A 23,943-nucleotide genomic window follows, 5' to 3' on the forward strand; every position below is an offset into this window, starting at 1 on the left:
CAGACAGACTGTTAGAATGTGGACATAGATGTAGACCTACAGGACATGTTGTTTAATACCTCTGTAACACTACAGACAGACTGTTAGAATGTGGACATAGATATATACCTACAGGACATGTTTAATACCTCTGTAACACTACAGACAGACTGTTAGCTAGGTTTCGTCGCAAATTGCACCCTATTCCCTATGTAGTGCACTACTTACGACCAGAAACCCATTGGCCCCTATAGTAGTGCACTACATAGGGAATATGGTGCCATTTGGGACACATCTCTAGTCTACCCTATAGCCCCCAACTTTCAGCCGCAAAACAACAAAGTGATTTAGCAGACAAGCTTTCTGGAAAAACATTTCCTTTTGGGCCAAGGAATTGTGCCCCGTGTCCGAAGGGGAAGCTTTCTGCAAACAATACCTACGTCCTGGTACACTATTCCCAATCCAGTGCACTACTTTTAACCTTGGCCCTATGCAATCTGGTCAAAAGTAGTGCACTAAGTAGGGAATCGGGTTCCGTTTGGGACGCCGACCGCGTGGACCCAAAACATAAAGCCGGGAGCATATAGACATTATAAAAACATTTAGCTAAAGGGACATCACTGGGAAGGAAGAAACCCTCAGACAAACGACACATATCTATGTGTGTCTGTTTATATACTGTGCACAGTGTTTGTTCAGCTACATACACTCAGTGTACACACCATTTAGGACCTTTCTTATATTGAGTTGATTCCAATGCTTCCCATAGCTGGCTGGATGTCCTTTGGTTGGTGGACCATTCTTTATACACACGGGAAACTGTTGAGCGTGAAAAACCCAGCAGCGTTGCAGTTCTTGACACACTCAAACCGGTGCGCCCGGCACCTACAACCATACCCTGTTCAAAGGCACTTTAAATATGTTGTCTTGCCACCCATTCACCCTCTGAATGACACACATACACAATTCATGTCTCAATTGTCTCAAGGCTTAAAAATCCTTCATTAACCTGTCTCCTCCCCTTCATCGACACTGAAGTGGATTTAACAAGTGACATCAATAAGGGATCAAAGCCTTTACCTGGATTCACCTGGTCAGTCTGTCATGGAAATAATGTTTTGTACACTCAGTATATAGCAGCTTTAGGCCAGCTGAGGGCTGAGAGCTGAGGGCTGAGAGCTGAGGGCTGAGAGCTGAGGGCTGAGAGCTGAGGGCTGAGAGCTGAGGGCTGAGAGCTGAGGGCTGAGAGCTGAGGGCTGAGGGCTGAGGGCTGAGGGCTGAGGGCTGAGGGCTGAGGGCTGGGTGTGGAGGTGAACCCAGATTGATTGGGCAGATACATTGATTGGATCAGCATCTGACTGATTGACCTAATCCTCTCTAAAACAACCATGTATCTCAAATGGCACCCTGTTAACTAGTGCACTGCTTTTGACCAAAAAAAGTAGTGCACTAAATGATATAGTGTAGGGAATAGGGGGCCATTTTGGATGCAACCAGTCACACACTGCACCCCTCTCTTCTCTAGGAGAGTATATAAGCATTACAATACTTGGTCACTTAACCAACACGTTTCATTTTAAACTTCAGTTTTTTTAGGACACGATTTTAAAATGAACCTTTATTTAACGAGGCAAGTCACTTAAGAACAAATTCTTATTTACAATGACCGTCATACACCGGCCGAACTCGGACGACGCTGGGCCAACTGTGTGCCGCCCTATGGGACTCCCAATCACGGCCGGTAGTGATACAGCCTGGAATCGAACCAAGGTGTCTGCAGGGATGCCTCAAGTACTGAGATGCAGTGCCTTAGACCGCTGCGCCACTCGGGAGCTCAAATGTGGGAATCAAACCCACAACTTTGGTGTTTCCAAGTTCCATACCTTGTGTCTTTATAACGTCCCAACTGACTACGCCATATAGTTCTACTAGACTCCCTTATGGTTCTATAAGTCCTTGACCCTAATAGTTCTAGGTTCTAAACTCCCTTATGCTTCTATGTTCTAGACTCCCTTATGGTACTAGGTTCTAAAATCTCATGGTTCTACATTCTAGACTCCTTTATGGTTCTGCATTCTAGACTCCCTTATGGTTCTATAGGTTCTAGACTCACCCTTTCTGTAGAAGACAGCATTGAGGAACTCTTCGGCTTGCTTCTCCAGGCGGTTGATTTTGGACGTGTCCTGTTTCAAGTCCTCTGACTCTGATAAGACCTGGGGTGTGATGCCAACCAAGTGTTCCTGAGAGGGACACAGAACACAAGAGGAAAAGGGTTTAGGATTTGAGAAAACAGTAGATAAATGTACAACCAAGTGTTCCTCAGAGGGACACAGACAAAGCAGACACACAGTTTTAATGAAGTTTTCCTGGACCAAACCCAGAGGAAAACCTTACAGTACCTTTTAAGTCAGTTTTTTTTAAGTCTGTTTTTTTTTAACATAATATGACAATAGGTGGCGAGAGAACGCTGTGGTGGAAGCTTTAAAAGACCAGGTGACAAAATATGGTGTTTAAGAAAGTCATTGTGTGGTACTATGGACATGCAGGAATTGTGTGGTACTATGGACTTGCAGTCCTTGTGTGGTACTATGGACTTGCAGTCATTGTGTGGTACTATGGACATGCAGTCATTGTGTGGTACTATGGACATGCAGTCATTGTGTGGTACTATGGACTTGCAGTCATTGTGTGGTACTATGGACTTGCAGTCATTGTGTGGTACTATGGACATGCAGTCATTGTGTGGTACTATGGACTTGCAGTCATTGTGTGGTACTATGGACATGCAGTCATTGTGTGGTACTATGGACATGCAGTCATTGTGTGGTACTATGGACATGCAGTCATTGTGTGGTACTATGGACATGCAGTCATTGTGTGGTACTATGGACATGCATTCATTGTGTGGTACTATGGACATGCAGTCATTGTGTGGTACTATGGACATGCAGTCATTGTGTGGTACTATGGACATGCAGTCATTGTGTGGTACTATGGACATGCAGTCATTGTGTGGTACTATGGACTTGCAGTCATTGTGTGGTACTATGGACTTGCAGTCATTGTGTGGTACTATGGACATGCAGTCATTGTGTGGTACTATGGACATGCAGTCATTGTGTGGTACTATGGACATGCAGTCATTGTGTGGTACTATGGACATGCAGTCATTGTGTGGTACTATGGACATGCAGTCATTGTGTGGTACTATGGACATGCAGTCATTGTGTGGTACTATGGACATGTAGTCATTGTGTGGTACTATGGACATGCAGTCATTGTGTGGTACTATGGACATGCAGTCATTGTGTGGTACTATGGACATGCAGTCATTGTGTGGTACTATGGACTTGCAGTCATTGTGTGGTACTATGGACTTGCAGTCATTGTGTGGTACTATGGACATGCAGTCATTGTGTGGTACTATGGACTTGCAGTCATTGTGTGGTACTATGGACATGCAGTCATTGTGTGGTACTATGGACATGCAGTCATTGTGTGGTACTATGGACATGTAGTCATTGTGTGGTACTATGGACATGCAGTCATTGTGTGGTACTATGGACTTGCAGTCATTGTGTGGTACTATGGACATGCAGTCATTGTGTTTATGAAACAAACAAATGAATGATCTGGGGTGGTGGTGGGAGGAATGGGCGTGACACCCTGACTGTCTCTCCGCTTTCTCCTCTTAGAATCCAGTGACGTGAAAACTGGCAAAACCAAAACAGGCTCAAACAGTTTCTTTAAAACGGCATACATTCACAGTTAATATGAATGAGGCATTCTCTCATCCTTCTCCTCGCTCTCCATCCCTCGTCTCTTTCTCTCTCTCTCCCCTCGGAAGACACTTGTTCAAGTGACTAGGTATCCCCCTTTCACTTTCCTTCTCCCCCAGCCTCTCTCCTCCCTCTGCCTCTCTCGCTCTTCCCCTCCCTCAAGTCTACCTCCTCCCCCTTTCTCTCCCCCTCCCTCAAGCCTACCTCCCCCCTCTCTCGCTCTCCCCCTCCCTCAAGCCTACCTCCTCCCTCTGCCTCTCTCCTCCCCCTCTCTCGCTCTTCCCCTCCCTCAAGCCTACCTCCTCCCCCTCCCTCGCTCTCCCCCTCCCTCAAGCCTACCTCCTCCCTCTGTCGGGAGTTTGCATAGCTGCAGATCAATGAATCAATTGTTTCCGTCCTCTGCAGGTCCTCTGGCATTTCATGCAATTAAACGCACACAGTGAAATATGAAGAGTACGTCCCAAATGGCACCCTATTCCCTACATCGTGCACTACTTTTGACCAGAGCGCTATGGGCCGTGTTCAGACGTAGTGCACTATAACGAGAATAGGGTGCCATTTTGGACGTAGGGCAAGCCCAACCCACCCAGCCCGGCCCGGGCATGGCAAGGCCAGAGACAAGCAGAGGAAGGAGGGCAGGTATGTTCTAGGTAATATGTTTTATGGACCATGGAGCGTATTCACAAAGTGTCCCAGAAGTAGGAATGCTGAATCTGATTTATATAATCCTATTCATTATAATCTGATCATAGATCAGCACTACTACTATGTTATATATGTTTATAATAATAATTTGGTTGGTGCTTATATTTGTTATTTTTCACACATTTACAAGTGTGTATTAAATTGTAGGTGCCAGATGGTCGACCTTCAGGGTTGAAGAGGTCAAGATGAAAAAGGAGAAAAGGAGTGGTTGGTTGGCATGGCAACATAAGGGGGGGGGGGCTCTTTGTGAGGCCTTCTGTTTCATCCTTCGTTCCTCCATTAAAGGGGCAATCTGGGATTGGTATATCAAAAGTGGCGCGGTGTCCACTTCTTTATCGTTTGAATCCCAGATTGCCCCTTTAAAAGACAAAGAAAAAATGGAGGACGAGTGGCGCCCCGAACGACATGCCGACAAGCCATCAATTCACAAGGTCAAAGGGAACGAGGGGTGACTGAAAGGGCAGAAAATAATAATACATTCCCGAGAGGCAAAACATTCCAGCGCCATTTTAGGATGATTAGACATGGCTGAATGAGTGAGACGACCAGGGATTGACCTCTACTTAAAGGGTGTGTGTGTGTGTGTGTGTGTGTGTGTGTGTGTGTGTGTGTGTGTGTGTGTGTGGGTGTGTGTGTGAGTGTGTGTGTGTGTGTGTGATTGTGTGTGTGTTATTGTTGATGAGGCGATGGAAGGATGAAAAGATGCAGACTGGCTTTTGTTCATGAAGCTAATTAGCTAATGCAGTGTGTGGAGTTTAGCTAATCAGCTAGCTGTAATGCAGTGTGTGGAGTTTAGCTAATCAGCTAGCTGTAATGCAGTGTGTGGAGTTTAGCTAATCAGCTAGCTGTAATGCAGTGTGTGGAGTTTAGCTAATCAGCTAGCTGTAATGCAGTGTGTGGAGTTTAGCTAATCAGCTAGCTGTAATGCAGTGTGTGGAGTTTAGCTAATCAGCTAGCTGTAATGCAGTGTGTGGAGTTTAGCTAATCAGCTAGCTGTAATGCAGTGTGTGGAGTTTAGCTAATCAGCTAGCTGTAATGCAGTGTGTGGGATTTAGCAATTGTCTCGATGTGTGTGTGTGTGTTTGTGTGTGTGTCTGTGTGTGTCTGTGTGTGTGAGCCACAGCAACTCTAATAACATCAATTACCTTGACTTTCTCTCGTCTTAAGCAGCAAAAGAGACAATTTACATCAAACGACCAATCCAACAGTACCTCGGGCTCGCAATCTGTGGGAAGAAGAAGAAGACACACACAAACACACACACGTCAGAGAGGTTGTGGTAATAATGACAGGCCGCTGTGTGTGAGCTTAGACAAACCACAGCACAGCTAACCATTTCATGCATTTCACAATAAAACCCTTCAGAATATGAAAAGCATTGAAAATAGCAACAGTTTGTTTTGAATGATGGCCGAGTTCCTTTTGATACATAAAAACTGTAAACCAATACATCAACTGTTCGGACACACACACTCAACCAGAAGATTACCCCCAGTAATCAGTGTGTGTGTGTGTGTGTGTGTGTGTGTGTGTGTGTGTGTGTGTGTGTGTGTGTGACATCTCTGTGTCTCCAAGTGACAAGGCCTTCTGGTGACTCTCTCTCGAACACGGTATGAGCTTCTTTTGTGATAACTGACTCTTCACGGAACATGACTTGTGTCACAGTCCTAGTGGGAGGGGAGCGGAGCGGAGGGGACGTTGGGCCTGGGCGCCTGGCGGCGTGCGGCGGCCTTGGATACGTGACTATTGTGTTGGTGACAGATGTAGAACCGGGCGCCTCGACATAGTGTAGTCATTAACCTCCAGTCCCCTGCCGCACTAAACCCTACCCCTTCATATGCAGAGGAGAGTATGTGCGTGTGTCTGTGTGATGTGTGTGTGTGTGATGTGTGTGTGCGCGAGTGTGGCTATAATGCTCCACGGGCAGAGAAAAACAGAGAGAGAGGAGGGATGCCCAACAAACTCACCTTTTGGTGCACCATGGATAAAAAGAAAAGTGCGCCGAGCTCCACACGGAACTCACAGCACTAAGAGAGAGAGAGAGATATGCCCCCCTAGGCACAACTATGACAACATAACCAACAGAAACGGGTCACAACTTCTACAGCTCTGTCGCACGCTGGGTATGTACATAGTCAATGGTAGGCTTCGAGGGGACTCCTATGGTAAGTACACCTATAGCTCATCTCTTGGCAGTAGTACTGTAGACTACTTTATCACTGACCTCAACCCAGAGTCTCTCGGAGCGTTCACAGTCAGTCCACTGACACCCCTATCAGACCACAGCAAAATCACAGTCTACTTGAACAGAGCAATAATCAATCATGAGGCATCAAAGCCAAAGGAACTGAGTAACATTAAGAAATGCTATAGATGGAAGGAATGCATTTTGGAAACCTACCAAAAAACAATTAGGCAACAACAAATTCAATCCCTTTTAGACAAATTCCTGGGTAAAACATTCCACTGTAATAGTGAAGGTGTAAACTTGGCAGTAGAAAATCTTAACAGTATATTTGAGTCTTCTCATGCTTTGTTGACTTCAAAAAAGCCTTTGACTCAATTTGGCATGAGGGTCTGCTATACAAATTGATGGAAAGGGGTGTTGGGGGAAAAAACATACAACATTATAAAATCCATGTACACAAACAACAAGTGTGTGATTAAAAAAGGCCCAAAACAAAGACATTTCTTCCCACAGGGTCGTGGGGTGAGACAGGGATGCACCTTAAGCCCCACCCTCTTCAACATATACATCAATGAATTGATGAATTGGCGAGGGTACTAGAACAATCTGCAGCACCCGGCCTCACCCTACTAGAATCTGAAGTAAAATGTCTACTGTTTGCTGATGATCTGGTGCTTCTGACCCCAACCAAGGAGGAACTACAGCAGCATCTAGATCTTCTGTACAGATTCTACCAGACCTGCGCCCTGACAGTAAATCTCAGTAAGACCAAAATAATGGTGTTCCAAAAAAGGTCCAGTTGCCAGGACCACAAATACAAATTCCATTTTGACACCGTTGCCCTAGAGCACACAAAAAAACTATACATGCCTTGGCCTAAACATCATTGCCACAGGTAACTTCCACAAAGCTGGGAACGATCTGAGAGACAAGGCAAGAAGGGCATTCTATGCCATCAAAAGGAACATAAAATTCAACATACCAATTAGGATCTGGCTAAAAATACTTGAATCAGTCATAGAACCCATTGCCCTTTATGGTTGTGAGGTCTGGGGTCCGCTCACCAACCAATAATTCACAAAATGGGACAAACACCAAATTGAGACTCTGCATGCAGAATTTTGCAAAAAGATCTTCCGTGTACAACATAGAACACCAAATAATGCACGCAGAGCAGAATTAGGCCGATACCCGCTAATTAACAAAATCCAGAAAAGAGCCGTTAAATTCTACAACCACCTAAAAGGAAGCGATTCCCAAACCTTCCATAACAAAGCCATCACCTACAGAGAACCTGGAGAAGAGTCCCCTAAGCAAGCTGGTCCTGGGACTCTGTTCACAAACACACCCTACAGAGCCCCAGGACAGCAGCACAATTAGACCCAATCAAATCATGAGAAAACAAAAAAAGTATTACTTGACACATTGGAAAGAATTAACAAAACAAACAGAGCAAACTAGAATACTATTTGGCCCTAAACAGAGAGTACATAGTGGCAGAATACCTGTCCACTGTGACTGACCCAAAATGAAGGAAAGCTTTGACTATGTACAGACTCAGTGAGCATAGCCTTGCTATTGAGAAAGGCCGCCGTAGGCAGACATGGCTCTCAAGAGAAGACAGGCTATGTGATCACTGCCCACAAAATGGGGTGGAAACTGAGCTGCACTTCCTAACCTCCTGTCCAATGTATGACCATATTAGAGAGACATATTTCCCTCAGATTACACAGATCCACAAAGAATTCGAAAACAAATACAATTTTAATAAACTCCCATATCTACTGGGTGAAATACCACAGTGTGCCATCACAGCAGCAAGATTTGTGACCTGTTGCCACAAGAAAAGGGCAACCAGTGAAGAACAAACACCATTGTAAATACAACCCATATTTATGTTTATTTATTTTCCCTTTTGTACTTTAACCATTTGCACATCGTTGCAACACTGTACATATACATAATATGACATTTGTAATGTCTTTATTATTTTGAAACTTCTGTATGTGTAATGTTTACTGTTCATTTTTCTTGTTTATTTCACTTTTTTTTATTATCTACCTCACTTGCTTTGGCAATGTTAACATATGTTTCCCATGCCAATAAAGCCCCTTGAATTGAATTTAGAGAGAAGGACAGAGAGAGAGAGATAACAGAGAGAGAGAGAGAGAGAGAGAGAGAGAGAGAGAGATAACAGAGAGAGAGAGAGAGAGAGATAAGAGAGAGAGAGAGAGAGAGAGAGAGAGAGAGAAAAGAGATTGAGAGGGGGGTGAGAGAGAGAGAGATAAGCGATTGAGAGGGGGGATGAGAGAGAGAAAGAGAGAGAGATTGGAGAGAGGGGGGTGAGAGTGAGAGAGAGGGGGGGTAAGAGAGAGAGGGGATAAGAGAACGAGAGCGAGAGAGCGAGATGGGGATAAGAGAGGGATAAAAGAGATTGGAGAGAGGGGGATAAGAAAGAGAAAGGGGATAAGAGAGAGAAGGATAAGAGAGAAAGGGGATAAAAGAGAGGGGGATGAGAGAGAGAGAGGGGATAAAATAGAGAAGGGGATGAGAGAGAGAGAGAGAGAGAGAGCAAGAGAGAGAGAGAGAGAGAGAAAGAGAGAGGGATAAACGAGATTGGAGAGAGGGGGATAAGAGAGAGAGAGAGAGAGAGAGAGATAAAAGAGGGAGAGGGAGAGAGAGAAAGACAGAGAAAATAGATTGGAGAGAAGGGGATAAGTGCAAGAGAGAGAGAGTGAGAGAGAGAGAGAGAGAGAGGGGGGATAAGAGAGAGAAAGATGGGGATAAGAAAGAAAGGGGATAAAAGAGAGAGCTTTGAGAAAGGGGGTGAGAGAGAGAGAGAAAGAGAGAGGGATAAAAGAGATTGGAGAGGGGAGGGATAAGAGAGAGAGATAAAGAGGGGGATAAGAGAGAGAAAAAGGAGAAAAGAGAGGGATAAAATAAATTGGAGAGGGGGATAAGAGAGAGAGAGAGGGTGGGGGGTAAGAGAGAGAGGGGATAACAGAAATAGAGCGAGAGAGCGAGAGATAAGAGGGAGAGAAGGAGAGAGATAAGAGATTGAAAGAGGGGGATGAGAAAGAGAGGGGGGGGATACGAGAGAGAAAAAGGATAAAAGAGAGAGAGGGGATGGTAGAGAGAAGGATATGAGAGAAAGGGGATAAAAGACAGAGAGGGGGATGAGAGAGAGAGAGAAAGAGAGAGGGATAAAAGAGATTGAAGAGAGGGGGATAAGAGAGAGAGAGATAGATAGAGGGTAAGTGAGAGAGAGATACGAGATTGGAGAGAGGGGATAAGAGCAAGAGAGAGAGTGAGAGATGGGGATAAGAGAGAGAGGATGATAGAGAGAGAAAGTGGATAAGAGAGAGAAAAAGGATAAAAGAGAGCGATGGGGATGAGAGAGAGGAATAAGAGAGAGAGAGAGAGAGAGAGAGAGAAAAGAGATTGGAGAGAGGGGGATGAGAGAAAGACAGAGGGAGAGAGAGAGAGAGAGGGGGATAAAAGAGAAAAATGATAAAGAGAGAGGTATAAAAGAGAGATAGGGGGATGATAAAGAGCAAGAGACAGAGGAGGATGAGAGAGAGGGGGACAAGAGGGAGAGAGAGATATGGGGATAAGAGAGAGGGATGAGAGAGAGGTATAAAAGAGAGAGAGAGGGGGGGATACGAGAGAGAAAAAGGATAAAAGAGAGAGAGGGGAAGGTAGAGAGAAGGATATGAGAGAAAGGGGATAAAAGACAGAGAGGGGGATGAGAGAGAGAGAGAAAGAGAGAGGGATAAAAGAGATTGAAGAGAGGGGGATAAGAGAGAGAGAGATAGATAGAGGGTAAGTGAGAGAGAGATACGAGATTGGAGAGAGGGGATAAGAGCAAGAGAGAGAGTGAGAGATGGGGATAAGAGAGAGAGGATGATAGAGAGAGAAAGTGGATAAGAGAGAAAAAAGGATAAAAGAGAGCGATGGGGATGAGAGAGAGGAATAAGAGAGAGAGAGAGAGAGAGAGAGAGAGAGAGAGAGAGAGAGAGAGAGAGAGAGAGAGAGAGAAAAGAGATTGGAGAGAGGGGGATGAGAGAAAGACAGAGGGAGAGAGAGAGAGAGAGGGGGATAAAAGAGAAAAATGATAAAGAGAGAGGTATAAAAGAGAGATAGGGGGATGATAAAGAGCAAGAGACAGAGGAGGATGAGAGAGAGGGGGACAAGAGGGAGAGAGAGATATGGGGATAAGAGAGAGGGATGAGAGAGAGGTATAAAAGAGAGAGAGGGGGATGATAAAGAGCAAGAGACAGAGGAGGATAAGAGAGAGAGGGGGACAAGAGGGAGAGAGAGATATGGGGATAAGAGAGAGGGATGAGAGAGAGAGGGATGATAGAGAGAGAGGGGGATAAAAGAGAGCGAGAGAGGGGGGGTTAAGAGAGAGAGAAAGAGAGAGAGAGAGAGAAAGAGGGAGAGAGATAAAAGCGAGAGAGAGGGGGATAAGAGAGAGGGATAAAAGAGAGAGGGATAAAAGAGAGAGAGGGGGGGATAAGAGCGAGAGAGGGCCTCCCGAGTGGCGGAGTGGTCTAAGGCACTAGAGATCCTGGTTCGAGTCCAGGCTCTGTCGCAGCCGGCCGCGATCGGGAGACCCATGGGGCGGCGCACAATTGGCCCAGCGTCGTCCGGGTTAGGGGAGGGTTTGGCCGGCAGGAGGCAGGATGTCCTTGTCCCATCGCGCACTAGCGACTCCTGTTGCGGCCGGGCACAGTACACGCTGACACGGTCGTCAGGTGTACGGTGTTTCCTCCGACACGCTGGTGCAGCTGGCCTCCGGTTTGAGGGAATTGTGTCAAGAAGCAGTGCGGTTTGACTGGGTGGTGTTTTGGAGGACACACTGGTGCAGCTGGCATCCGGTCTGAGGGAATTGTGTCAAGAAGCCGTGCGGTTTGACTGGGTGGTGTTTCGGAGGACACATTGGTGCAGCTGGCCTCCGGGTTTGAGGGAATTGTGTCAAGAAGCCGTGCGGTTTGACTGGGTGGTGTTTTGGAGGACGCACTGGTGCAGCTGGCCTCCGGTTTGAGGGAATTGTGTCAAGAAGCCGTGCGGTTTGACTGGGTCGTGTTTCGGAGGACACATTGGTACAGCTGGCCTCCGGTTTGAGGGAATTGTGTCAAGAAGCCGTGCGGTTTGACTGGGTGGTGTTTCGGAGGACACACTGGTGCAGCTGGCCTCCGGTTTGACTGGGTGGTGTTTCGGAGGACACACTGGTGCAGCTGGCCTCCGGTTTGACTGGGTGGTGTTTCGGAGGACACACTGGTGCAGCTGGCCTCCGGTTTGAGGGAAGTGTGTCAAGAAGCCGTGCGGTTTGACTGGGTGGTGTTTCGGAGGACACACGGCTCTCGGCCTTCGCTGCTCCCGAGTCCGTACGGGTGTTGCAGCGATGAGGGAAGACTGTTGGATACCACCAATTGGATACCACAAAATGGAGGAGAAAAAGGTGTCTAAAAAAATATATAAAAATAAATGAATGATAGAGGATCAATAATCCAAGAAAGAAGAGAAACAACAGCCTTGGAGTCGTTTTCGTCTCTCGTGAGAAAAACACAATTCATTTGGAGGAAGGGGTGGAGCGAGAGACAGAGAGAGACGTCGTCAACGTGGCCACTTCATAGAGACGACCGTATGAACTCTGTGTCTGGGTCGTTGCCATGGAGCTATGCTTCCTTTAACCATCAGTTCAACCCACACCGCTACTGAGAGATATACTTTTTTGTCTTACATTAATGAGACATCCTCATTATAGTAAAAGCACCACATTACCCCCCCCCTCCCACCAGAACCTCAACACAATCACATTACACAGTACAAGACAATACAGTACTATGCAGTACACAATCCAATCCTTACAAATGAGAAATATATATATATATATTTATATGTTTCACCTTTCATATTTATTATATTTCTACTATTTACTGTTGCCATTTTTTTAATTTTTTTATTTAAAATAGTTTGCTTTATTTGTATTATTTGCTACCATTTTATATTATTCTTCATTATTTTATTACAATGTATATTGTATACATTGTTGCTTTGGCAATATTGATGCAATGTTTTTCATGCCAATAAAGCAGCTTGAATTTGAATTTGAGAAAGAAGGAGAGAGAAAGAGAGAAAGAGTCGAGAGACGAGAGAGCGAGAGAAAGAGAGAGAGAAAGAGAGAAAGAAAGAGAGAAAGAAAGAGAGAAAGAAAGAGAGAAAGAAAGAGAGAGAGAAAGAGAGAAAGAAAGAGAGAGAGAAAGAGAGAGAGAAAAAGAAAGAGAGAAAGAAAGAGAGAGAGAGAGAAAGAGAGAGAGAGAGAGAAAGAGCCATCACAGCAGTAATATAGTGACCTTTCGCCACAAGAAAAGGGCAAACCAGTGAAGAACAAACACCATTGTTAAAACAACCCATTTTTACCTTTTGTACTTTATCCATTTGCACATTATTACAACACTGTATATATATATACATAATATGACATTTAAAAAATATATATATTTACTTCTGTGAGTGGAATGTTTACTGTTAATTTTTACTTAATCTACTTCACTTGCTTTGGCAATGTAAACACATGTTTCCCATGCCAATAAAGCCCTTCAATTGAATCTAGTCCTACACTAGGGAGTGACACAACTCAATTTGAATGAGTGGATACAACTAAACTTGAATGAGTGGAATGGGAATGATACAATTCCACTTGATGCAGTGAGTTCTGTACATTATATCGTGTTGCTAGGTGCACTTTTCTTTTTACCCATGGTGTGTCAAAAGGTCAAAGGTGAGTGAGTGGGCCCCCGTGGTTCTAGTAGTTACAATAGCCCTGGGAAAGAGCCAATTAGCTACCGTCCAACAGCTAGCATGACCCCCCACCCTGCTGCACTCAGCTGTGAGAGAGAGAGCGAGAGAGGGTGCGAGTGTGTTTGTACGTGTACTTACTGTGGAAATGTGTGTGCATTTATATGTGTGTGTTTGCTGTGTGGTTGAATGAGCGAAGAGGAAGACGCATCTGAAACATTTACACTAATTCTGAAGTTGGTGGAGGATGTGTCACAAGACGATAGGTGGCCACACTGACCTCATTTCCTAGGGTTTGGAGAGAGAGAGAGAGAGACAGAGGTAGAAACTGAGCTGCACTTCCTAACCTCCTGCCAAATGTATGACCATATTAGAGACACATATTTCACTCAGATTACACAGATCCACAAAGAATTAGAAAATAAACCCAATTTTGATAAACTCCCGTATCTACTGGGTGAAATTCCACAGTGTTCCATCACAGCAGCAAGATTTGTGACCTGTTGCCACAAGAAAAGGTCAACCAGTGAAGAACAAACACCATTGTAAATACAACCCATATTTATGTTTATTTATTTTCCCTTTTGTACTTTAACTATTTGCACATCATTACAACACTGTATATAGACATAATATGACATTTGTAATGTCTTTATTATTTTTGAACTTTTGCAAGTGTAATGTTTACTGAATTTTTAAAAATTGTTTATTATCTACTTCACTTACTTTGGCAATGTAAACGTTTGTTTCCCATGCCAATAAAGCCCCTTAAATTGAATTGAGAGAGAGAGAGGAAAGAGAGCTCTGGCTGGCTGGGTTGAGGAGCCGCATCATTTGACATTTGATTCTCCTGACCCACACACTTTCTGTGTGTTAGAAGTCATGTGTATTGAAGCAGTCTAGCTGCATGCTTGGTGCGATGACGCACAAGGTGTTGTTGTTGTTGTTGATGATGTTGTTGTCTTTGGGTAATTTGAGGGGTTGTAATTCCATTCAGGAACCTAAACATTTAGACCTCTAAATGTTTCATTTATCTTTTCATATATTAAGAATATATTGTAACATATATTAAGAGTTTCATATATTAACAATATAGTGTAAGGTCAGAGGTTAACACAGGCTTAGGAGATGTCCGTTTTGTTCTATGAGATAATATCAGTCAGTTAACATGACCTTTACGATGTATGAAGCCTCGATGTGCTTTATTTGCTTATTTGATAACATTAATGTTTCAAAACTCACTAAAAAGTAACGTTAGCTGATGAAGATTATCTCATAGAACAAAACGTAGAAGATCTCCTAAACCGGTGTTAACCTCTGACCTTATTTTTGGCATTTATCTATAAACCCTACAAAAAATATATATACAGTGCCTTGCGAAAGTATTCAGCCCCCTTGAACTTTGCGACCTTTTGCCACATTTCAGGCTTCAAACATAAAGATATAAAACTGTATTTTTTGGTGAAGAATCAACAACAAGTGGGACACAATCATGAAGTGGAACGACATTTATTGGATATTTCAAACTTTTTTAACAAATCAAAAACTGAAAAATTGGGGGTGCAAAATTATTCAGCCCCTTTACTTTCAGTGCAGCAAACTCTCTCCAGAAGTTCAGTGAGGATCTCTGAATGATCCAATGTTGACCTAAATGACTAATGATGATAAATACAATCCACCTGTGTGTAATCAAGTCTCCGTATAAATGCACCTTCACTGTGATAGTCTCAGAGGTCCGTTAAAAGCGCAGAGAGCATCATGAAGAACAAGGAACACACCAGGCAGGTCCGAGATACTGTTGTGAAGAAGTTTAAAGCCGGATTTGGATACAAAAAGATTTCCCAAGCTTTAAACATCCCAAGGAGCACTGTGCAAGCGATAATATTGAAATGGAAGGAGTATCAGACCACTGCAAATCTACCAAGACCTGGCCGTCCCTCTAAACTTTCAGCTCATACAAGGAGAAGACTGATCAGAGATGCAGCCAAGAGGCCCATGATCACTCTGGATGAACTGCAGAGATCTACAGCTGAGGTGGGAGACTCTGTCCATAGGACAACAATCAGTCGTATATTGCACAAATCTGGCCTTTATGGAAGAGTGGCAAGAAGAAAGCCATTTCTTAAAGATATCCATAAAAAGTGTTGTTTAAAGTTTGCCACAAGCCACCTGGGAGACACACCAAACATGTGGAAGAAGGTGCTCTGGTCAGATGAAACCAAAATTGAACTTTTTGTCAACAATGCAAAACGTTATGTTTGGCGTAAAAGCAACACAGCTGAACACACCATCCCCACTGTCAAACATGGTGGTGGCAGCATCATGGTTTGGGCCTGCTTTTCTTCAGCAGAGGCAGGGAAGATGGTTAAAATTGATGGGAAGATGGATGGAGCCAAATACAGGACCATTCTGGAAGAAAACCTGATGGAGTCTGCAAAAGACCTGAGACTGGGACGGAGATTTGTCTTCCAACAAGACAATGATCCAAAACATAAAGCAAAATCTACAATGGAATGGTTCAAAAATAAACATATCCAGGTGTTAGAATGGCCAAGTCAAAGTCCAGACTTGAATCCAATCGAGAATCTGTGGAAAGAACTGAAAACTGCTGTTCACAAATGCTCTCCATCCAACCTCACTGAGCTCGAGCTGTTTTGCAAGGAGGAATGGGAAAAAATTTCAGTCTCTCGATGTGCAAAACTGATAGAGACATACCCCAAGCGACTTACAGCTGTAATCGCAGCAAAAGGTGGCGCTACAAAGTATTAACTTAAGGGGGCTGAATAATTTTGCACGCCCAATTTTTCAGTTTTTGATTTGTTAAAAAAGTTTGAAATATCCAATAAATGTCGTTCCACTTCATGATTGTGTCCCACTTGTTGTTGATTCTTCACAACAAAATACAGTTTTATATCTTTATGTTTGAAGCCTGAAATGTGGCAAAAGGTCGCAAAGTTCAAGGGGGCCGAATACTTTCGCAAGGCACTGTATATAATTTCCCCATAGGCTTTGTCCAACGGGCCATGGCGGAGTTAGTGCCTACAAAAATATGCCATTACTATTGCTCTCTATGGGCCCTGGGCCTATGGGTGAAAAGCAGTGCACTAGATGGAGAATAGGGTGCCATCTGGGAGACAGGTATGGAGATAGTCGGCGAGGACATGCTTACCTTGAAAAAGGGTAATATCTTTGACTAGTCCCGGCCCGAACAGCCCTTCCAAAATGCTTTCAAACCCTGCAGGGAAGACAGAGAGAACAACTAAGTACAGGACTCAGGTTTGTAGAAGACGGGGGAGCTCACATCCACTTACAGTTCTACTGACAGACCCCACCCCACACACAGGCTCACATCCACTTAGTTCTACAGACAGACCCCACCCCCACACACTGGCTCACATCCACTTAGTTCTACAGACAGACCCCACCCCCACACACTGGCTCACATCCACTTAGTTCTACAGACAGACCCCACCCCCACACACTGGCTCACATCCACTTAGTTCTACAGACAGACCCCACCCCCACACACTGGCTCACATCCACTTACAGTTCTACAGACAGACCCCACCCCCACACACTGGCTCACATCCACTTACAGTTCTACAGACAGACCCCACCCCCACACACTGGCTCACATCCACTTAGTTCTACAGACAGACCCCACCCCCACACACTGGCTCACATCCACTTACAGTTCTACAGACAGACCCCACCCCCACACACTGGCTCACATCCACTTAGTTCTACAGACAGACCCCACCCCCACACACTGGCTCACATCCACTTACAATTCTACAGACAGACCCCACCCCCACACACTGGCTCACATCCACTTACAGTTCTACAGACAGACCCCACCCCCACACACTGGCTCACATCCACTTACAGTTCTACAGACAGACCCCACCCCCACACACTGGCTCACATCCACTTACAGTTCTACAGACAGACCCCACCCCCACACACTGGCGCACACACACACACACACACACCTTGGCTTTAATTTTCTTTTCTTAAAAGCAAATCCCTTCTTTACCTAATATAACACTGTTAGCTAATGTCACTCACTTTTTATTAACTGTAAATACTGGATTCAGCTGTTGCTTGGCAACCCTGTGAAGTAACGCAAATACATATAGCAGTTTCCTCCACACCGTCCTTCTTCCCCCCCCCCCTTCCTCTCCTCCACCCTCCCCCTCCCCACTCTCTCTAAAAGGAAAGAGGAGGAGAGGAGGAGAGGAAAAGAAACTGCTTGGTGAAGAAGCTGAGGAGTGAAGATGGGTATAAGAGGGTTAGAGGGGTTGGAGTAGAGAGGTGGGGGTGGTATGGGGTTTGGGAGGGAGTGAGAAAGAGGAAGGAAGGGAGAGAGGGGGTAACTCGACGGGAGGTTTTGTCCTTCAAGTCAAGCCTACTGTGATGCCAAAGGAAATGCGGGCAGATCAATACCACTTAAAATAAAAGTAGCTCGGTCTCCCTACCTCTCTTTCGCCTTCGCTTTCTCTCTTTCTACTTCGCTCTCGCTCTCTCTCTCTCACTCTCTCTCTTTTGCCCCCCCCCCCCACCCCCCACCCCCACCCTCCCCACCCTCCCCTCTCTCCATGCAGGTTAAGAGGCAGAGCTGCTGCTAAGAGGGAGATTAAACCAGCTTTTGGGAACAAGTTCATCTTAACCCTGGCTGTTATACATCCAGATCTGGACAAATGGGGCGGGGGGGGGGGGGGGGGGGGGGGGGGGGGTTGTTTATTAGCTTCTGCAGAAGAAGCAGCTGTTCTTCCTGGGGTCCACAAAAAACACCAAACAAGACAAGTAACAAAACACTGATACACAAGGACAGCCACACACTGAAAATACAACCATATAGAAACAACACAACTAAAACAATGTCATTAATAAGAGTTCAAACAACACAACTAAAACTATGTCATTAATAAGAGTTCAAACAACACAACTAAAACAATGTCATTAATAAGAGTACAAACAACACAACTAAAACTATGTCATTAATAAGAGTACAAACAACACAACTAAAACAATGTCATTAATAAGAGTACAAACAACACAACTAAAACTATGTCATTAATAAGAGTACAAACAACACAACTAAAACTATGTCATTAATAAGAGTTCAAACAACACAACTAAAACTATGTCATTAATAAGAGTACAAACAACACAACTAAAACTATGTCATTAATAAGAGTACAAACAACCCAACTAAAACAATGTCATTAATAACAGTACAAACAACACAACTAATATAAAGAATATGTGTGTGTGTGTGTGTGTGTGTGTGTGTGTGTGTGTCCTCACAGTCCCCGCCACTCCATGAAATGTTGAATCTTTTTGTCCAGGTCATGTTGCTGTTTGTTTGAGTAATTAGAGATAGAAGGGAGGTGTGATCATGGCTCTGTGTAATAATGTGTGTTGCTGTTTGTTTGAGTAATTAGAGATAGAAGGGAGGTGTGATTATGGCTCTGTGTAATAATGTGTGTTGCTGTTTGTTTGAGTAATTAGAGATAGAAGGGAGGTGTGATTATGGCTCTGTGTAATAATGTGTGTTGCTGTTTGTTTGAGTAATTAGAGATAGAAGGGATGTGTGATCATGGCTCTGTGTAATAATGTGTGTTGCTGTGAATTCATCTTGGACATGGGGACTGACGGTCCACTTCACTAAGAACCCTGACGGTCCACTTTACTAAGAACCCTGACGGTCCACTTCACTAAGAACCCTGACGGTCCACTTCACTAAGAACCCTGACGGTCCACTTCACTAAGAACCCTGACGGTCCACTTCACTAAGAACCCTGACGGTCCACTTCACTAAGAACCCTGACGGTCCACTTCACTAAGAACCCTGACGGTCCACTTCACTAAGAACCCTGACGGTCCACTTTACTAAGAACCCTGACGGTCCACTTTACTAAGAACCCTGACGGTCCACTTTACTAAGAACCCTGACGGTCCAGACCACTAAGAACCCTGACGGTCCACTTCAATAAGAACCCTGACGGTCCACTTCACTAGTGAAATTCACTAGTGAAACAGTCTTGAAAATGATTGGTAATATCAAAAAGGATTTGTAATAAATGACCCGTCAACTTCAAAGAACGATGGAGATTCATTTGATTTTCTGCCCATGACATCATTTAAACACTCCCAAGTCTTTTCCCATTGTGGTTTAAGTCATTTATCTTGGTTTGGTGATGTCATTTCTTCTTCTTTCCATGACATTTAGTTACCAAATGTCTCCATTGACAGTATGCCGACCAATCAGCTGAGCAGTGGTTAGCCACCTCTTTTGTACCATTTCTGTGAACCAGAAAATGTTTCAATTCATCCTCATTCCAGATGGCTCTAACTAGAGGTCGACCGATTAATCGGAATGGACAATTAATTAGGGCCGATTTCAAGTTTTTATAACAATCGGAAATGTGTATTTTTGGGCGCCGATTTGCCAATTTTTTTCTTACACCTTTATTTAATATTTATTTAACTAGGCAAGTCAGTTAAGAACACATTCTTATTTTCAATGACGGCCTGGGAACGGTGGCCTTTTACGACTAGGGGGCAGTATTTTAGTTTTTGGATAAAAAACGTTCCCGTTTTAAACAAGATATTTTGTCACAAAAATATGCTTGACTATGCATTGGATAGAAAACACTCTGACGTTTCCAAAACTGCAAAGATATTGTCTGTGAGTGCAACAGAACTGATGTTACAGGCGAAACTCAGATAAAAATCCAATCAGGGAGTGCCGCATTTTTTGAAACCGCCTCATGCCAATGACTCCTTATATGGCTGTGAATTTGCTATCTAACTGGGAATCTCCTGAGTGAAAACATCCGAAGTTCTTCAAAGGTAAATTATTTAATTTGATTGCTTTTCTTATTTTCGTGAAAATGTTGCCTGCTGCCAGCAGAGCCTAGCATAGCATTATGCCACGATAAACTTACACAAATGCTTGTCTAGCGTTGGCTGTAAAGCATATGTTGAAAATCTGAGATGACCGTGTGATTAACAAAAGGCTAAGCCCTGTCTCAATATATTTCATTTGTGATTTTCTTGAATAGGAACATTTTCTAGGGGTATTTATGTCCGCTGCGTTATGCTAATTAGTTTGAGGCTATGATTATGCTCCCGGATCCGGGTTTGAGAGTCACAAGAATTAACTGCCTCGTTCAGGGGCAGAACGACAGATTTTCACCTTGTCAGCTCGGGGGATCCAATCTTGCAACTTTACGGTTAACTAGTCCAATGCAATAACGACCTGCCTCTCTCTCGTTGCACTCCACTGGAGCCTGTTACGCAAATGCAGTAAGCCAAGGTAAGTTGCTAGCTAGCATTAAACTTATCTTGTAAAAAACAATCAATCATAATCACTAGTTAACTACACATGGTTGATGATATTACTAGATATTATCTAGCGTGGCCTGTGTTGCATATAATCTGACTGAGCATACAAGCATACAAGTATCTAAGTTTCTGACTGAGCGATGGTAGGCAGAAGCAGGCAAGTAAACATTCATTCAAACAGCACTTTCGTGCGTTTTGCCAGCAGCTCTTCGTTGTGCGTCAAGCATTGCGCTGTTTATGACTTCAAACCTATCAACTCCCGAGATGAGGCTGGTGTAACCGAAGTGAAATGGCTGGCTAGTTAGCACGCGCTAATAGCGTTTCAAACTTTACTTGCTCTGAGCCTTGGGGTGGTTGTTTCCCTTGCTCTGCATGGGTAACGCTGCTTCGATGTGGTGGCTGCTGTCATTGTGTTGCTGGTTCGAGCCCAGGGAGGAGCGAGGAGAGGGACGGAAGCTATACTGTTACACTGACAATACTAAAGTGCCTATAAGAACATCCAATAGTCAAAGGTTAATGAAATACAAAATGGTATAGAGGGAAATAGTGCTAGCAGATGTCACAGATCCAACACCAGTGCTAGTGGATGTCACAGATCCAACACCAGTGCTAGTGGATGTCACAGATCCAACACCAGTGCTAGCAGATGTCACAGATTCAACACCAGTGCTAGTGGATGTCACAGATCCAACACCACTGCTAGTGGATGTCACAGATTCAACACCAGTGCTAGTGGATGTCACAGATCAAACACCAGTGCTATGCACTCTAGTTGGCTGAGTGGTAACCTGGGTCATATGACTCATGTAAACATGTAAACTTCATGCCTGGTTATAAAGAAGACTTCCTTTGATAACTCAAACCAACACTTCAAATAATATTTTTCCCAAAAAATGTTTGTATTGGTGGACACAGCAGGACGCAAACCCACAACCCTAATGTTGCAAGCACCAGGCCCTACCAACTGAGCCACATACAGGCCCTACCAACTGAGCCACATACAGGCCCTACCAACTGAGCCACATACAGGCCCTACCAACTGAGCCACATACAGGCCCTACCAACTGAGCCACATACAGGCCCTACCAACTGAGCCACATACAGGCCCTACCAACTGAGCCACATACAGGCCCTACCAACTGAGCCACATACAGGCCCTACCAACTGAGCCACATACAGGCCCTACCAACTGAGCCACATACAGGCCCTACCAACTGAGCCACATACAGGCCCTACCAACTGAGCCACATACAGGCCCTACCAACTGAGCCACATACAGGCCCTACCAACTGAGCCACATACAGACCCTACCAACTGAGCCACATACAGGCCCTACCAACTGAGCCACATACAGGCCCTACCAACTGAGCCACATACAGGCCCTACCAACTGAGCCACATAGGGCCTAGATGGCATCAAATCAAAAGTGTATTTGTCACGTGCGCCGAATACAACAGGATACAACAATACAACAGGATACAACAATACAACAGGATACAACAATACAACAGGATACAACAATACAACAGGATACAACAATACAACAGGATACAACAATACAACAGGATACAACAATACAACAGGATACAACAATACAACAGGATACAACAATACAACAGGATACAACAATACAACAGAATACAACAATACAACAGGATACAACAATACAACAGGATACAACAATACAACAGGATACAACAATACAACAGGATACAACAATACAACAGGATACAACAATACAACAGGATACAACAATACAGCAGAATACAACAATACAACAGGATACAACAATACAACAGGATACAACAATACAACAGGATACAACAGGATACAACAGGATACAACAATACAACAGGATACAACAATACAACAGGATACAACAATACAACAGAATACAACAATACAACAGGATACAACAATACAACAGGATACAACAATACAACAGGATACAACAATACAACAGGATACAACAATACAACAGGATACAACAATACAACAGGATACAACAATACAACAGGATACAACAGGATACAACAATACAACAGGATACAACAATACAACAGGATACAACAGGATACAACTGAGCCACATACAGGCCCTACCAACTGAGCCACATAGGGCCTAGATGGCATCAAATCAAAAGTGTATTTGTCACGTGCGCCGAATACAACAGGATACAACAATACAACAGGATACAACAATACAACAGGATACAACAATACAACAGGATACAACAATACAACAGGATACAACAATACAACAGGATACAACAATACAACAGGATACAATACAACCTTACAGTGAAATGCTTACTTACAGGCTCTAACCAACAGGTATTAGAAGACCAGCCAAACATGAGCATGCCATTCTGTTCAGTTCCACACCAAATGAAATAACCTAAGATATGGAGGCTAAAATGGAAGGCACGGATCAAGACCTGTTTACCACAACTAAGACATTGGACAGCCATGCATACTGACGTAAGCAAACCACAGTTTGGGGTTTCTGAAGTGCCGGTTTGATTGAACACCAGTCCAAATGTACGTCCAAATGACCTCTATCATATTGTAGCTGTAGAATGTTTTACACACACACACACACACACACACACACACACCCTCTTTCTCTCTCCCTCTCTCTCCACACACACAGAAGAAAATAAACAACATCTCCTCCACATCCAGGGAGGAATATAACAAGTCCCCATGAAGGCAATCAATTAGAGTCCAGGGAATGGAGTTACACACACAATCATACACCATGCAGCAAAAGACCTGCTCTAATTATGTTATTATCCTTTAGAGGAGGAGAAGGGAAGACAGGGAAAAATGGAGGCGGAGACAGAGAGAAAGAGAAACAGAGAGAGAGAGAAGTTAGTTAACTTCCGCAGCACTTAGTTCTTAGTGTCATAGCCAGAGGATCATACTAAACAGACAGATTGGCATCTCACTAAACCTTTCTGAACTGAGAACCTAGCAGATCAAAAGAGCGCAGAAGATGGAGGCGTTTGGGTGGCGCTAGACTGTGACAGACAAGGTTGTCACTCCTTTTTTATTCATCCTGTCCTTTTTCTTCCTCATTTCTTTTCTCACATTTTTCTATCATTCCTCTCCTCTCTCCCTCGGAAGCCTTTAA

General features: G+C 44.1%; 1 protein-coding gene across 1 annotated transcript in view; it reads right to left on the reverse strand.

The window, feature by feature from the left end:
* The window catches only part of LOC139423741 (ligand-dependent corepressor-like), a 78,632-nt gene that overhangs the window by 16,406 nt on the left and 38,283 nt on the right, over positions 1 to 23,943 (reverse strand). The window contains exons 2-4 of the mRNA XM_071175361.1: positions 16,625 to 16,690; positions 5,609 to 5,688; positions 2,093 to 2,219 (exon numbers count right to left, since the gene is read on the reverse strand). Coding sequence (XP_071031462.1) covers positions 2,093 to 2,219; positions 5,609 to 5,688; positions 16,625 to 16,690 — 273 coding nt within the window. The remainder of the gene's footprint in view (positions 1 to 2,092; positions 2,220 to 5,608; positions 5,689 to 16,624; positions 16,691 to 23,943) is intronic.

The sequence above is a fragment of the Oncorhynchus clarkii genome, chromosome 13 (assembly GCF_045791955.1).
Source record: "Oncorhynchus clarkii lewisi isolate Uvic-CL-2024 chromosome 13, UVic_Ocla_1.0, whole genome shotgun sequence".
NCBI classification, from domain to species: Eukaryota; Metazoa; Chordata; class Actinopteri; order Salmoniformes; family Salmonidae; genus Oncorhynchus; species Oncorhynchus clarkii.